Source organism: Rattus rattus, chromosome 11, assembly GCF_011064425.1.
Source record: "Rattus rattus isolate New Zealand chromosome 11, Rrattus_CSIRO_v1, whole genome shotgun sequence".
NCBI classification, from domain to species: domain Eukaryota; kingdom Metazoa; phylum Chordata; class Mammalia; order Rodentia; family Muridae; genus Rattus; species Rattus rattus.
Window position 1 is genome coordinate 2,010,400 of NC_046164.1, and position 17,919 is coordinate 2,028,318.

The 17,919-nt window shown below is 39.8% G+C and overlaps 1 protein-coding gene across 1 annotated transcript; it reads right to left on the bottom strand.

Moving 5' to 3' along the window:
• Positions 1-9,796: 9,796 nt before the first annotated feature.
• Jchain (joining chain of multimeric IgA and IgM) lies at positions 9,797-17,443 on the bottom strand. Its single transcript, XM_032916512.1, has 4 exons — positions 17,315-17,443; positions 15,650-15,770; positions 11,786-11,866; positions 9,797-10,828 (listed from the first exon to the last, which is right to left on the bottom strand). The coding sequence occupies exons 1-4, from the start codon at positions 17,376-17,378 to the stop codon at positions 10,615-10,617; spliced, it is 480 nt and encodes a 159-aa protein (XP_032772403.1). The 5' UTR covers positions 17,379-17,443; the 3' UTR covers positions 9,797-10,614.
• Between the last annotated feature and the right edge of the window lie 476 nt (positions 17,444-17,919).

The following is a 17,919-nucleotide window of genomic DNA, read 5'->3' on the forward strand; positions in this document are numbered from 1 at the left end:
TTTCTCTTCAAATATCACCCCCCCAACCTTATATGCTATTTTCATGCTTTGAGACTATCCATCACTTTCCCTCTCTGAACCCTCTCTGCAAATTCTCCTCTCTCTCTCTCTCTCTCTCTCTCTCTCTCTCTCTCTCTCTCTCTCTCTCTCTCCCTCCTTCCTTCCCTCTCTCCCTCCCCCCCTCTCCCTCCCTCCTCCCCCTTTCTCTCTGTTTCTCAGCCAAACCATCGCTGTAGATGACACATAGGAAGTAGCTGCTTTCGTTGTTAATTTTCTCATGACCTCTCCACACAGACAGCCTGGGTGGGTAAAATGCATTCTAGGAGAATAGAAGACAGCCTAGTAACCAGAAAGATCATAGGGCTTAGGAAAGTGGAAAATGAAGAAGAGAAGAAATTGTTGCTCTGGGACTGAGTATCTAGGGATAAAAGACTAATGCTCACTATACTATGTCACCAATTCACAATCTCCAAGATCTGCAGAGGACATTTCTTGAAACACTACCTTATGCAGATAAAGCACTCAATGTTTAGTTTTCCTTACTAGTTCAGTATAAATTATTGTACCATTATATTTTAGGACTGTTATGTTTATACTTCATATCCTTGTAGATTTTTCCCAGACACAACTTCCGGGTATCATGATTAAATAGTGTAAATTATTTTGTAAAGTAGATGTTTCTATATTGTCTTGCTTAGAATATATTTGAGTTTTATTGATATTATTTTTACTGTTATTAAAGGCATTTTAGCCTGTTATCTGAATATTACCTGTTTTGAGTCTGGGTGTAAATTTTCTCTAAATTTTCTACAATGTTACTTTCTATTCCTAAAGACATTCTTGGGGAAATCTTCTTGTGATAGATTTTATATGACCCCAAATTTGGTGAAACCTTCCTGAGAAAGTTAACTTTGCCCTTGACTCTAGTATAATGTCTTACCAAAAGGAGATTCCTAGTAAATGTTTACTGGTTGGCTGGCTCCTCAGTACCTGTAAGCACTCACACTGCCACTCACCCTTCCTGTGGGAGGTGTGGGGATACAGAGTAAAGCACCATGCTTTCTAGCCTTGTGTTCAGAAGCAGCTGCAGATTGTGCTGCCCACTGATGCCCTAAGGTCCTCCCCCCCACCAGTTTTATATTTTAATCATATTAAAAAAAAAAAAACACTAGCTTATTGTTTTCCCCAAAATTTCACTGTGAATACTTGTACTACCAAATGTTCTCTTTCTGTTTCACCATAATGAACGGTGGCACAGTTGTATTGGCAAACAGTATCATGCCAAGAGTGGTGAGCCCAAGGCACAGGGATAGAAGAATTTATCAAATCAAAACTGATTTAAAAGTTTTGATGAGGGGCTGGAGAGATGGCTCAGTGGTTAAGAGCACCCAACTGCTCTTCCAGAGGTCATGAGTTCAATTCCCAGCAACCACATGGTGGCTCACAACCATCTGTAAAGAGATCTGATGCCCTCTTCTGGTGTATCTGAAGACAGCTACAGTGTACTTATATATAATAAATAAATAAATCTTTAAAAAAAAAAATCCTTTAAAAGTTTTGATGAAGAACAGACACTGTAGACAAAAACACAGTGGACAGAATCCCACCCATGAAAAGGGATGATGTGGTTCTTTTAAGAGAGCTTGCCTTGTGAGCCATCCATGCTGTGTCGCCTCTGAACAAAGATGGGGTGGCAGCTCCCTATCTTGAGTAGCCAATCTTATATGGCATCTTTGCCTCCTCGGGGTGAGGCGCCAGGAACCATTACGAATGAGACCGTGGTCAAAGGTGTTCTGAGTCACTGTGTCTGGCACCAAGCCGTGATGGTCCAACCACTACCAAGGGAGTAAGTCTCCTCTTTAGGGGACTTTGGTTTTTGGGGGCTTTTTTTTAATTTAATTTAATTTTTATTGTTTTGTGGTAGGGATGTAGTGTTTCATTTTCTTCCTTTGGTTTTGGCTTTTTGTCTCTATAAATTGTTGGCACCTTCACATCTGTGAGATAATAACACTGTCATCTGTAATGCAAAGTGTAAAAGCAGAATGTGACCAAAAGCAAACTTATTAAACTTGAGAACATAATAAAGAGAATGGAACCTGTTCCTGCAGAAGATAATGCTTCTTCCTACCAGCCCAGGGATGCTTCTCCAAGCCTGCCTAATGGGCTTGAGCTCCTTTCGATAAATACGTCCTTTACTCTGTGTCCTGCTTAGGATGCCCATAAAGCTCGTGAAGTCTAAAGTTAAGGGGCATGTACTAAAGCTTCTGACAACTGCACACACTTTAGCTCTTGTACCTCCGTCCTGCTCTGCTACCCACCTCTCTAGTGGATGACTATATCTAACAGTCACCCCTGCTGACTCTAACACAGCTAGGTATAACCTCCTTGCCCCTAGAAGACAACTTATACAGACTAATCACGTCTGAAGGTAACAGAACGTGAGACACCCCAGAGGCACATACATACCATGTGTCACAGCGTCTCCTGAGGCACAAGCCAGTAGTCTTGGGAAAGCTTGAGCTTCTCAGTGCATGCGTGTGGTAAAGCAGAATGATGACACGCAGGGTCCAGCTGACCTTCTGAGAATTAGACGTGGCAGGCATTATCATGGAGACTCTTCCTCCAGGTTTCTGGAGCATCTAAAGATGTAGACAGCACATCTAAATTTGGCCACTCAAACCAGAGTAACAAATTTTATACTTTTTGGTGGTGGTGGTGGTGGTGGTGGGTTTTATTTGGTTGGCTGGTCTCTGTTGCTGCTGTTGGTTTGCTTGCTTGTTTGTTCTGTTTTCAAGACAGAGATTCTCTGTGTAGCACCCCTGAATGTCCTAGAAGTCACTTCACAGAACAACAGGCTGGCCTCGAACTCACAGAGGTCCACATGCCTCTCCCTCCCAGGCTGGAATTAAGGGGTGCCCATCATGCCCAGACATTTAATACATCTTTAAAGAGAATGTTGAGTTACTTTTATCGCTTATTTAGGTATTCCTATCTGTTCCTCTCTCTTGTCTCATTTAATCCAGTTTCAACTACCACCTTCAAAATATAATTTATCACATACCCCTGAAACCAAAAGTCGTTACTAAAAGCCAAAAAGGGAACCAAAAAATGTTGGACTTAAAACAGGCACGTCTGTTTCTACTTCATTAAACATGAAAGATTTCACTGTGACTCAGGCCACCGGCTAACCCCCAAAGGAAAATGTAATTGACAGAAAATAATCAATCACCATTTTACCCCAGGATGTAATATTTGGTTTTATCCACCTGTACCTCCTTGCCTCTCTGCCTCTCCCTGTTCAATTAACAACCTTTTACTCTCTCTTTGAATGTAGAGTCCATTCAATTTAAAAAACACCAATCAGCTGATTACAAGGAAAGAAAGAAAGGAAGGAAGGAAGGAAGAAAGAAAGAAAGAAAGAAAGAAAGAAAGAAAGAAAGATAGATAGATAGATAGATAGATTAAAAAAAACATGCTAGCAAAGGAAAAGCCTTGCAAAGAAGCAAGAAACAAGCTGAACTGTAGTCTGACACAGAAAGAACTGTTCAAGGAATAAAACTGTGCCCAGGATCCCAGCCCCTGCAGCATCCTGGGCAAGACCCTCTGCTTTCATAGTGCCTCATTTAACACACACCTCGTCTCGGTGCCCAGAAACATGTATAAGGAGAGGCAGGATTCTTAGATTTCCCAAATGATTCTTCCTCTTTGTCTGGCTTACATAATTTTAGAAGATTCTAACGCTCCAAGTGTGAAAATCCTATCTGGTTAACATCTTTCCCAAGACTCATCTCTTACCCTCAACCAGTATTTGAGTATTCACAGTATTTGTGAAATACTGTGTGCAAAGTTTCTCTTGTTAGTTTTTCCTATAGGCGAAATAGGAAAACGTCTAGAAAGTAAAATGAGTTGTTTTTCTTTATGTATCTCTCAGAGCAACTAGCAGTTATACTAGCAAGTAAATGAATGCTCCACAAACATCACTTTCTCTTTAAATACTTATGAGTACTTAGAAATGCATAATTTCAAAACAAAATAATTGTTTCTCAGATAATAATAAGCATGTTCTAAAACATAATGGTGTATAGAAAATGTATACTAGTTACAGAATATTTGAATAAAGAGGAAATGGAAACAAAAAATATCATATTTTGACCTATTTCCACCAAATCTTTTGTCATGTGTGGATGTATAAGGAGTGTTCTAAAAGTCATTATTTCCTATAATATAGTCCATTTTTCTCTTGTTGTATCATCAATTTCTATAAAATATAAAAATTTCATTCTTATGCCCATCAAGAATTCTGAAGTATAGCATTGTGTTGGTTCTTTCATTGAATGATCAAACATCCAACAAGCACAACTTACGGGGCAGCAAGATTGGTAAGTGGGTAACGCTCACTTGCTGCCTTGCCTGCAAACCTCAGAACAATGCCCAGGCAGGGCCCACATCTTGGAAGGAAAGAACTGACTCCTACAAGTTGTATCTGACCTCCACGCATATACTACAGCACACATGTACACACACAGACACACAGACACACACACACACACACACACACACACACACCAATAAATAAAAAAATATAATTTAACTTCTAAGTAGAATGAGTCAAGCAGAAGATGGACAATCAGAACTTACAAAACAAAAAATCTGAAGCAAATGTGTAGGAAACGTGGGATACCGTATGCGGATAATAGGAAAAAATCAGGGAGAAGCAGCCCGGGTCAGTGGCACAGATCAGATTTTAACAAGAACATAGGAGAAAACTTCCCCAGACTCAGGAATGACAGACACACCCATACAGATGTAAGGACACAGACGGCCAACTAAACAAGACCAGGAAAGAACTACACCATAGCACAACACAGGGAAGACATTAAATATACACTACAAAGAAAATACACTGAAAGCTCAAGAGAAAGCACAAATGGCATGAAGAGAAGCACATCTGAATGACAACTGGCTTCCCAGTGGAAATTATGAAAGCAAGAAAAGCCTGGAGCTGGGCAGTCCAAGTCCTCAACAATCACAATTGCTGTGCCCAGCAAAACTACCTGCCTTGGTTGGAAGAGAAATAAAAATTTTCCATGTTACAAACATCCTAAAACATTCAGACCTACTAAGTGTGGGAGAGCTGGCCCCACCCCTCATCTGCCATGGAGTAGCACTGGCAAGGGAGAGATGTCCCTCTCAGCTGCCTGTGGCAGGCTGGAGAACTGACCCTGAGAGCAAAGAGCTGATCCCGACCCTCATTGACAGCAGCCCCTGGGAGAGCAGGCCCTGAACCCTTCCTGGGCAGCAAAGTAGAGGTGACTCTGTTAGTGGGGGGGGGGGAGCCAACTCCCCAGCAGGGAGCTGACCTGCCCTGCTGTTAACCAGCTCCATCACTGGGTGAGCTACCTGGGACAGTGCTGGAGAGCTTGTTCTGGTGGTTCAGGGGCAGGAGAGCTGGCAGTCCGACTAACTCAGCTACCTCACATAATAATGATTGCAATTGTGTTAGTTAGAGTTACTACTGCTATGACGAACACCATAATCAACACAACTGAGGGAAGAAAGAATTTATTCTATGTATACTTCTATATCACTGTTAATCATCAAAGGAAGTCAGGACAGGAATTCAAAGAGGAAAGGAAGCTGGAGGCAGGAACTGATGCAGAGGCATGGAAGGGTGCTGCTTACTGGCTTGCTCCCTGGGGGTGGTCAGCCTGCCATTCTAATATCTGACAAAACAGACTTAAAACTAAAACTAATGAGAAGAGACAGAGAAGGGCATTCTAACCCATGGACCAATTAATTAAGAATACATGACAAAACTATACATATATGCACCAAACTTTTATTTGCCCAACTCACAAGGAGCATACTAATGGAATTTAAGGTACAGATTAACACAAACCTGATGATAGGTGATTTCAACACCTCACTTTCTCCAAAAGACAGTCATTCATCTGGACAAAAAGTAAAACAGAGAAACTTCAAGATTAAATGAAATAAACCTAGAAGATGTCTACAGAATATTCTACCCAAACACCAAAGAATATACATTCTACTCAGCAGCACATGGAAGCGTATACAGACCATATGCTGGGATAATTAATTAATTAATTAATTAATTAATAAACAGTCTCATATTTCCTACCTGGCCATATGCAATAAAAGTTAAAATTGACAGCAAAAGAGGCAACAAAAACAGTAATTAAAAAGCCTTCCAACAGAGGAGGAGGAGGAGAAGGAAGGAAGAAGACAACTCAGATTCACAGGAGAACTCTAACAGAATTTCAAAGATCTGTAGCCAATACTTCCTCTGTAAGAGTAATAAACTCTTAACTACTGAGCTATCTCTCCAGCCACACAAAATGACCTATCACCTGTGCCAATAAAAGAAGCCAAATGTTTCCAACAGGCCATGGCCCAAAATAAGCACTCCTGTTTCAAAAGTGAGGAGTGGAGACACGGCCAAAAAAGGCTGAACCAAAGCCAGACAAACCCCAGAAGGGCAAACTCAAGTCCTACAGCTGCACGTCTTACATCTGGGCTTTTGGTGGCCTTATCGAGGCTTCAACAGTGTTCAGCAGTACCACTCCTACAGCTCTACCACCCATAGTACAAATGCAATGGCTCTCAGACTGACTCCATTCTGTCCACCCAACTTCCCTTAGTGGACATCCCAAGATTCTAGCATCTTCAACATCCTGAGGTCTCTGTTGCTACTTCGGTGTCACCCTCATGGCTTCTAAGTAAAACTCAAGGAAATGGCTTCTTGGACCCTCCCTGCAGGGAATATCACTGTGCTATACACATCAGCTTTCCAAAACCTTGGTGCAAGCCTCCATGACCCTGGAGTTTATGCATGTTGGTTTGCCTGCAAATCCAGTCCACATGGACAATGCCGCCATATTCTGATGCCAGTTCATCATGTAGTTTGGCTCCCTTCTCCTGTAGTTGTAGTGGCCTCTGTGTACCTTGAAGGCTGAACCTATCGAGTTATTTTCAAGAAGAGAGACCTTCAACTGCATTCTTGGTTTAAGCTGTCACCTTTCAAATAATTTATATTTCACAAGATCGAGTCTTTGGTGGGCAGGAACATGCTCCAAAGATACTTTTCCTATTGTCCCAGTGCGACAAGTAAGGTCTCCACTTCATTGTGCTAACTCTTTAACAATTATAGCTGCTTTCTTTACTCTTCATCATCAACTTTATATAAGCTTTCTCACACTCCTCTCCTTGCCAAAAATGCACATATTTCATATCTTTCTGTTCCATAAGATATTCTTGCTCACTGTGAACCTGGATACGAACAGTAATCAGTAAATAAGCCACAGCCTGAATGCTATGCTGTCTTGAAATTTCCTCTCCCCACCATCTTAGGCTATTTTTTTTCCGGAGCTGAGGACCGAACCCAGGGCCTTGTGCTTGCTAGGCAAGCGCTCTACCACTGAGGCTATTATTTTTTAACTCAGCCTAACTCAAATTTTCTGGGCACTGGCAGAATGCAGTCACATTCCATTCTAGAATGTACCATGAATAGACCAGTTCTCAACAGAGGTTTTTCCCCTCTGAGATCTCATGAAAGAGGAATACACTGTTCACATTTCTCTTTTAACAGTCTGATCTTCTCAATGTTGCCCTCCCCAAAGGTTTGGTGATCTGAATACACTTAGTCCATAGGAGGTGTGGCCTTATTGGAGGAAGTGTGTCACAGTGAGGGTGGGCTTTGAAGCTCTGTCCAGTGCAGAAAAGTCAGTTTTTCTTCTGGTGGCAGTCAGATTAAGATGCAGAACTCTCTGCTTCTCCTGTGCCATGCCTGCCTAGAAGCTGCCATATTCCCACTTTGATGATAACAGACTGAACCTATGAATCTATAAGCCAGCCCCAATTAAATGTTGTCCTTTATAAGAGTTGCCTTGGTCATGATGTCTCTTCACAGCAATAGAAGCCCTAACTAAAACAGCATAATAATCTGTTACATTTGGTTTGTAGCAGTCAAGACTTCTCTAGCCTACAGTTCTAAACTAGTCCACGTTTCTGCAGTTAGACAGTCCCAAAGGTCTCTGAACCACATGTCAGACTCGTCACAGTCACAGACCCGCTACTCAGTACTAAGTTTTCTGTATCTGTTATTTTTGGTGCTCTGAAAAGGCAGTTTGTTAGGTCCACAGTTTGCAAGCACAGCCCTTCATGTCAGAAGGCACAATGTCAAGAGCATCTGTATTCAGGAGACCGAGAGCAAGGACTGCTGGTGCTCAGCTAGCTTTCTTCTCTTTACTCAGTCTGTACGATCTGAACCCACGGAAGGATGCCGTCCACCTAGAGATTCCCTCAGGAATCTACTTAGATTTGTCTCCCGACTGACTCTGGGTCCTATCATGTAGAAAGCATTAAGAATAACAGCAACAGGCAGTGGTGGTGCATGCCTTTCATCCCAGTAAAGGCAGGTGAATTCCTGTGAGTTCAAGGCCAGCCTGGTCTACAGAGCACACTCAGGAACAGCCAGAGATTGACACAGGAAAACTCTGTCTCAGAAAGGAAAGTATCATGACAACTTAAGGACAGAAGCTGGCTCGTGGTTTGGGTACAGCCCGTAACAGTGGGACATTATGGCAGTCAGAGTGTTCCTTACTACAACAGCCATCCTAAGTGACACAGAAGCACACACACGTATGAATATATCCATCGTTTCATGGACACATACTAAATAAATAAATACGAACTTTAAGCATGCTACTTACAAAATGAAGCTAGAACTCTTTTCATATGAAGGTTAAAGGAGGGAAAAAAAAACCCTCCTAGTCGCTTTACTTTGCAACCACTAGGTGGAGGTGGAGGCTCGTCCTCCTGACACTACAGTTGCGTCATTCCCCACAGCAGCAGAATTTGAGAATTTGTAAGAGTTGCAGTTTCTCCAGCTTCTACACCCAAAACTACTTATCAGCATCTCTAGGGAAGGAAATTAGTAATCATCTTTTCTGAGTCCTTCAGTATCTGCAGGTAAGAACTACAGCACATACTTGTATTTTTCACTAGTTTGTTGTCGTGTCAGAGAGGAGCCAAGAGAAAATTCGCACATAACAACTGTATTTGCTATTGTAATGACTATTGCTAACCACTGTGACTGCCATACTCAGTGACATATAAACACACATATCCATATACTGGATGTATCGTCATTCTTATAAAATCTAGGAAATAGTTATTTGTAATCTCATTTTAAAAGAAGAAATGATCTTAAATTTAATTACCTTGCCTGGTATTAGTTCAACCTTGTAAGAATATAAATTTCAATTGGGCCATTAGCGTTGCCTCCTAGACCTCATATGCACTGCTAGCATACAGCTCAGACCTGGACACTGAACCCCTGTTCCCAGCTCAGAAGTATCTTCACATGAGCCTCTGAATCAGCAGTTACTTTCTGTAGTGCCCTTAGATAAATGCATCAATTGACCATGGTGTCCTACCATAATGTTTCTTTGTATGTGACGAGTTATTCCTTTGAAATAAGCCTACCATTAAAGTGAGATTCTACTGGGATGAAGTTGTAAAAGTTTTGTGGTTGTTTGTTTTGTTTTGCTATGCTTTGTTTTGCTCCCTTCTGTTCACAGTGGTGGACATCAAGGTCTTAAGCATGATAAGCAAGCTCCCTACCACAGAGTACACCTCTTGCTTCCAAAAGGTGCTATGTGCTATAAACTCTGCCTTTGGACTTAATTTTACCTGTGAAATAACAAAGATTTCTCAAATATGTGCCCATATAAGCTAAGTGACAAGTGCACCATTGCATCATACTTAGAAACCGTTTGCCAATAATAATATATTTAATTTACATACAAGAAGGTTAAACACAAGCAAATTTTTTCCAAAGAATCATTCACACGGGTATATGCTTATCGATCTATTTAATTGTTCAAACTGTACTAGAGAATACATATTTTGCAATACAGACTTCATCAGATTCAGCTGAGACGCCAAAGAGTCCCCTAAGAATTTCAGACAATAATCTCACTGTCAAAAAATTTTAAAGAAAATCTAATGTCAAGTCTATGTATTCTATCAACATTCATTTTTTCATTTGTGCATCAAATTATATGACTTTCAGCAAATGACTTTCATAAACATTAGTAGATAGTTCCGAATCACAACCCTTATAACTTCTTGTGAAGATGTAACCTGCCCTATGTTTATGTGATGTTTTCTCTGCACAGTGAGAAAGACTAGGATAGAGTGCAGAAGCTCCAGCTCTCCACAGCGAAGGAAGGAAGGAAGGAAGGAAGGAAGGAAGGAAGGAAGGAAGGAAGGAAGGAAGGAAGGAAGGAAGGAAAGGGATTGAATTGAATTATGCCTTTTGATTTTTACCCTTGGAATTTTACTTTCTCCCCTTGCTTACAATTTTTAACACCAGAAAATGAACTCTTAAACACACCTCCTTGACCAGGCATGAGGATTTACTAATAATAATAATGACAGCAATGCTGATATTCTAACTGTTGAAAGGGAACATTAGTTTTATACCACAAGAAAACAAAGCACTTGTTTCAAATTCACTAGCAGTGAGTATAACTTCCGGGTGCAATGGAGAGCCTCTGAAGACAGACGCTGCATGGCGAGTGACTCAAACTAGTCAGGGTAGCAAGAATCAGGGGTCAGGGCCGCTTGCACCATTTTGGTCTCACCATGATACCTAAGTGGGACCATAGCTGTATAGCACTTGTTTCTGTCGTACATGTAGCAGGTCTCAGGAACACCGCTGTCCTCACTGCAGATAGTGCTCTGGGTGGCAGTAACGACCTGATCTTCCAGCTCCACTTCCACAGGGTCGCATTTCTTACAGCTGCAAACATACACACACATTAGAACCCCCAGCAAATGTCCTCTCAATACCCAAGCCACTGTGGATGTTAGCGAAGGTCTATTCGTTCTTGCAGCTCTAACCTACAGTAAATGACGATTCTTTCCAGACCTAATCATCTGCACAGCAAGGGAGATAGTATAAAATTCTTGATCTTTCATGTGAAAAATACTTGAAAATAAGCAATATAATTAATGATTTGATGAGAGGATCATCTCACCTATACTGTACAGCAGTTTCCACTGCATTAGTTTATCCCTAGCTGTATACATGTTTCAATAAATTCAGTTTTAGCGACAAGGGGAATCTATTAATATAGAAATATACATGTACATCCAAATGTATTTAGGAAAACGGTGCCTCGCCATGCTGCTCATTCTGGCCTGGAACCGCCAGTTCTCCTTTTCCTGCACTGTACTCCTGAGGGGAGTTTTTGTGTGGTATTTTTTTGGCATGGGGGAGGGGGGTTCAAGACAGAGTTTCTCTGCACAGCCCTGGCAGTACACATTCTGTAGACCACACTGGCCTCGAACTCAGTGACCCATCTACCTCTGCCTCCAGAGTGCCGGGAATAAAGCCAGGTACCACCACGCCCCAGTGAGAGAATTTTCTTAACTGTTTAACACTGGATTCTATCATCTCCAAAGAAACACATGAATATTAAAATCTAAACACCACTTATTTAAATGTTGAAGTAAATCAGCCCCTTCTACATAAATGACAATAATTTCTTCTTTGGAATAAACTTAACACTACTATTTTTCTGTGACCCAATTTTATGAAGTTTTGGTACCTAATAATAGCCTAAGAATCAGTGTATTCTAAAGTTCAGACATTTGTCAATGTTTACACCCGAATGTATTTTTGGAAATATCATTATTAATGAAGTTAGTTAAAGGTATTAACTTCCACATATGTAAGAATGAAGGAAAATCTTACACGTCTGACAAATGATATACAAAGTTCGTTCTCACTGGGGAGGTGGGATCGGAGATATTCTCCCTGTTGTTCAAAGGGACACTAAAAAGAGAGAGAAAACAGTTAAACAATTAAGTACAGATATTGTTGTTTCTAGTAGTAGTCTTAACAGATTAGTGTTTACTACTGAACTATAGCAGTACTCATCACCACTTTACTGAACTGTAAGCATTACATGGGTGTCACAGTAATTTGTTACCAGTTTCTTGTCTACATACCAGCTGGTTTCTTAGGCTATAAATGGCTACATGTGTGGTGTGTACAAGGTGTTCATTGTTTATAGAATGAACAGCAAAAATATGTATATTTTTAAATGTATACATGATAAATTATTTTATTTATTTTATATGTAAGTGTTTTGTCTCCATATATGTCTGTGTGCACCACCATAACCATGCACTTCTCCTGAGGCACGCTTTGTTTTATAGTTTGTTGGTGGAGAGTTTTTTGATTATTTTCATTTTGGGGTGAATTTTACTGTGTTTTCATGTTGCTCATTTGTTTTGAAGGAATTATTGGCTCCGTTTTGATTGTCTCAGTGCTGAGATGTGCTTCACACAGCTCGGATCTGCTTCAAACTCATTCTGTAGCAAAGGATGACCTTGAACTCCTGATTCTTCTGCTCCATCTGCCTAGTGCTGAGATTATTCCTCTGTTACCATCCTCAGTTCAGCATAGACTACCTCACATAATTTATATTATATTCCCAGTGCTAATCTTCCACACTGACTGTTCACCAAATAAAAATTTTTGAAGAATAAGTGTATCTATTCTTTGATTTGATTATATAGGCTCTCATGGTAAGTTTTTTACTATCTGTTTATTTATTATATGTACGTGTTGATGGCAAGTGTGCTCATGTCACTGCACATGTGCGGGGGTCTGAGGTAACCTGTGGGAATTAGTCCTCTCCTTCCATCATGCAGTGTCCTGGAGATCAAATACAAGTTATCAAGCAAACCTTTATGCACTGAGCCATCTCATTAACACCAGAAAAGGTTTTCAATAATGGGAATGACAGAGAAATAAATATTTGTAGGATTCAACTATGAGCCAAATACTGTTCTTGTATAAATTATTATACAGTAAGAACCCCAAATATGTATATATACATATACATAATTATCCTTTTTTTACAGCTCAGAAATAAGATTCAAATTAGGCAAGTAACTTCCAAAAAGCCACCCCATTACAGTAAGTGATAGAGTTGGGAATGGTGACACAGTGACACAGGGATGGCAATATACTGTCAGGAAAAAAATCAGGAAGGTAAATATCAACATCAAGACATAGCTAAATTATTTGTTTTCAGTAAAATATAATATAAGTAAGAGGTGAGTTAGATGCCTATTTAGGCAACTGTACCCTGGAGATCCAAGCATAAGTTCTTTAATATCATTATGTACAATGTCATGAGCTAATTCCCTCTAATTGTATCTCTGTGAGAATCTATAATCTATAATCTTCCAAGAGTTCTGAAAACTTCTGTCTTCAACTTCTGTAAAATTTCCTCAAGCTTGTTAACAAAACTCAACTTTATTTAAATCATGATTTGATCTCATTAAAGGTGCTACATGCCAAAAGTGGGTTAAAGATACATTTAAACAAACCCTGACACTGTTACTGATGCTGTTGTGCTTGTAGACAGGAGCCTATCATGGCTGTCCTCTGAGAGGCTCTTCTAGCAGCTGACTGAGACAGATGTAGATACTCACAGCCAAGCACTAGACTGAGGTCGCTGGGGATCCCTATGGAGGAGTTAAGGGAAGGATTAAAGGAGCTAAAGGCCCCTGGCACATAATTAACAGAGGAGTGATTGCCTTATCTGGCCTCAATGGGAGGGGATGTGCCTAATCCTGTAGAGACTTGATGTCCTACAGAAGAGGGATGCCAGGTGGGCACTCTCTCAAAAGCTAAGGGGAGGAGGAAGGGTTGGGAAACTCTGGGAGGGGGGACCTGGAGAGAGTGCAACATTTGGAATGTAAATAAATAAATTAATAAAAAGTTGAAATGAGGTCCCAGGGAGTGGGGAGGTCTGGTGAGGTGGGAGGGGAGGAAAGGGAGGACATCCTGTCAGAGACAGAGGTGAGGTGGGGGTGGGGGAATAGGGGGTGGGGTGGGGGGTTGCGGGTGAGGAATGGGATGAGGAACAATCAGAGGGCAGACCAGGAAGGGTATAACAACTGGACTGTAAAAAAAGATTTAATAATAATAAGAAGAAGAAGGAGAAGGAGAAGGAGAAGGAGAAGGAGAAGGAGAAGGAGAAGGAGAAGGAGAAGGAGAAGAAGAAGAAAGAAGAAGAAGAAGAAGAAGAAGAAGAAGAAGAAGAAGAAGAAGAAGAAGAAGAAGAAGAAGAAGAAGAAGAAGAAGAAGAAGAAGTAATTCAGACCCTCTAAAACTCACTTTATGAATTATACTCTGAATTCCAATTAAATAAATAAATTTCTACAGTGTTTTGGCAAAAAAAAAAAGTTGAAGTGTCAACGTTTAAAATAAAGACCTTGCTTTTGAGACCCCCTCCCTGCTATAGGAAGCTGTTTCAGAAAAGCTCCCATGGGACTCAGTGGCTAAATTTAGACACACAAAGTGAGGAAGAGTTAACCAAGCTGAGAGGGGTAACAAGAGGGAATTCTTAAACACAGGATCCATTAGATGTAAAAATAGGAAAGGTAAAAACCACTGTGAATGTGGGGAAATAAGGATGGACTCCAGGACTCCTGGAGCTTGGTGTTTTGTTTCATTTGGTTTACCAGGAATGAAATAGAGGGCACAATGGAGAATCAAACTAGCTTTGTAGGGAGTAAGACACATCTGCAGTGCTACTGACAAAATACTGGGGAACACTCCACGGCATTTTATCATGACAATAAAATAAGATTAGCAAACACATAGTTAAGTAAATAATAGTATTGTTAAGATATGTGACAGGTACTACACAACCTTTACAAACAATAGCTAGTCTCAATTTTTAATAATCCTAAAGTTGTTTTTTCTTCTATTTAAAGATGAGAAATTTTAGATTTGGAGTAGACAAATGATATTTGTAAGAGTGCACAGTTACAAACTGATGCAGTTAGACCTTGAAACAATTTTTTAAACATCATAATTTTCCCATTGATAGCTGGGATTGACTGCTATGTTCTTTTCCTACAAGAAGTATTTGATTGGAGCCAACTATTAAAGTGAGAGTATTTAGCAAGAAAAACTTGTCAGTGATTGGATCAAGTAGAAATTGCATTTCTCAAGTATTATCAATATTCTTGCTATTGATTTAATGCTACCAAGTATATAAGTCTGGGCTATATGAGAAATAAAATGAATAGGTCTGAGTCCAATTTAAGAGCAAAAAGTCAATACAATCAATTTTAATTAGTCATTTAGGAGCACAGTATAGAATGTTCAATAGTCAGTAATTATGGAACGAAAGTTGAGTGTTTCCTGTTGTCTGAAGTTGCAGTTTAAAGTGATAATGAATAACTGAAAGTTCTGATTCACACTGAATCACTGCATCCGAACGAGGAGGTTAGTGACTAAGTAGGAGTCTCTGGTTCCCTTTGTTTCTGCCCTCCAGGTCTGTAAAATTTCCTTGTTATCAAAACTCAATTTCATCTAACTCATGACTCAATCTCATTAACGGTGGTACACATCAGAAGTGGATTAAAGACACTACATTTAAACAAGGCAAGCACTGTCAAGACCCCTCCCTGCTATAGGAATCTGTTTCAGAAAACCTTGCATGATTCCCTTTAAAAAGAAAAGAAAGCTTAATAACACAAAGTATCTTCTTACAACAGAGAAAAGAAAAGAAATGTGAATGTCACATACACAATTCGGATACTCCTCTCCACAATGTCCTCATTAGGATCCTCAGGGGAAGGGATGATCCTGGAAGTAATTCGGGTACACATGCATTTGTTGTCGGCAAGAATGGTCCCTTTATTGTCACCTGAGGTTTGAAAGGCAAACTATATCATGAAAAAGGAAAACAGAACTCCATGCTATCTTTGGTGTCAAGGTGCAGGCCAGCCATCCCAGCGCTTGGGAAATTGAGGAGGGAGGATGGGAAATTCAAGGCCTGCCTGGGCAACCTCGGAACCTCCGAGACATCTTGCATTACATAAAGAGGTAGTGTTTGTCTTTTTTTTTTTTTTAAAGTGTGTATGTGCTAAGATGAGTTAATTTGCCTTTCTTACCTGAAGATAGCAGACAGAGTCTCATGTAGCCCAGGCTAGCCTAAGACTCACTATGCAGCTGTGGTTGGTTCTACCTCCTGAGTGCTGAGGTACGAGTGAGCACCACCATGCCTGGATCAAATCTTTAACTTTTATTTTATTGTTCACAAGTCCTAGTTTTTCTATTTGTTCTCTTTCCTAATCAAAAAGAGCAAAGAAAATCTAAATTTTCTTTTTCTTTATTGGAAAAATTAAGGAGCAGCTAGGCTGAAGGATTTCTGATTTATATCTAATGCTTCTAATTATTTTAGTGATGACACATAGTAAACTTCAGTGATAAACACCAAAATGAAAAATAAAACAAAAATTTACACTATTCCCCAATCAAAGCAATTGTGAAAGTTAACTATGATGTCAGTCTTTATAAACCCAACTGCAAACACAATTCCGCAATTCCCATTTCTTCTTATAAAAAATTATTCCCTGTAAATCATATTAGAAGCAGTATCTTGGGGTTGGGGATTTAACTCAGTGGTAGAGCGCTTGCCTAGGAAGCGCAAGGCCCTGGGTTCGGTCCCCAGCTCGAAAAAAAGAACCAAAAAAAAAAAAAAAGCAGTATCTTTTCTCCCAAGACTATCTTATTTTGTAAGATTTAATATTCTCCACCAAAACTTTCCTAAACTATCGATATGTTTTCATACTAATAATCATAGTCAATACACAGATTCAACAAGAAACAGCAACAAGGCCTGTATTAACTTTTCCTAGAACGCCATTAAAGGAGAAAGTGTATATCAGTATAAAATACTGTCTGCAAGTTTCTGCTGAAAAAAAATGTAAATATTGTTAGCTATGAGCTCCATTTGATGTACAATGTCACTCCACAGAACATGAATAAGTGCAAAGGTAGGCACTGAAGCTCTAACTCTGAGAGTCAATATTCACTCTGATTCATTTCTCTGTGGAGATAAAAATCAAAATACAGTCTATATCATAATTACCACAGTTATTACCTGACTTCTCTAGAATAGTAATTAAAGAGACTCAAGGAAAGGGCTATTGGTTTTAAAGTTATACATGGGAATTTATAAGTGTGGCTACTATAGCTACTCCCAAAATAGTTATTTTCTTATGCTATAGGCTGGAGTAGCCAAACAGAAGCAAAAAGAACAAAGAGAGTACAATGAATCATATATATCACTACCTAATGAGGTTAGAAGGCAGCTAGCCAGCAGAAGATTAAAGTCTTTAGACCTGAAACACATATCTGTTCTATATTTTCCCTTTTATTTGGCTTTATTGTATAGGTACCACCTACCTGATACAATGACAGCCTTAACAAAAATGGCCAGGACTCCCCAGAGAAGCAAGTGGGTCTTCATCTTGTCTTCACTTTTGAAAGACTGAAGCCAAAAAGCCACAGCCAAGTGTGTGTCTATAAGGGGTGTGCAAATGATGCTGCTTCTGCTTTCTTAAAATAACATCCCAAAACAAGAACTGCTGTGATCACAATGGTGCTTCAGGTTTGAACTGTATGCTACACATGGTTCATACTTAGGTATTTCCCTCTACATAAAGCTTTCCTACAAAGCTGGAATTTGATGAATCATTTGGTTCATACCCCAAGACAAACTAGAATGTCGAGTCAGGACTCTGTTGAGAATATTTAAATATGAGTTCTCTACTTCGACATCTACATATACTCGGATTAGTCCTCCAATCTGTTGTTTCTCACAGCTGGAATGATGACTGAAGGGAAGGAGAAGAAAAGAAATGAAGGAAGAGAAGTATTGAAGGCCTTTCAGGTTCCTAAGAGTATCCTATAGCAGTTTCTCTTGTGATCTTTAATTAACAAATTATTCTATTTAAGCATCCATGTGCTTACTCTTACTACTTTCAGTTATTTTATAAGTTCAGACACAC

Coding starts and splice junctions, on each gene's coding strand:
- Jchain (XM_032916512.1), bottom strand. CDS start 17,378: ATGAAGACCCACTTGCTTCTCTGGGGAGTCCTGGCCATTTTTGTTAAG. Junction 15,771..17,314: donor TAAGGCTGTCATTGTATCAG/GTAGGTGGTACC, acceptor TTCAAACCTCAG/GTGACAATAAAGGGACCATT. Junction 11,867..15,649: donor GAGAGGAGTATCCGAATTGT/GTATGTGACATT, acceptor CTCTCTTTTTAG/TGTCCCTTTGAACAACAGGG.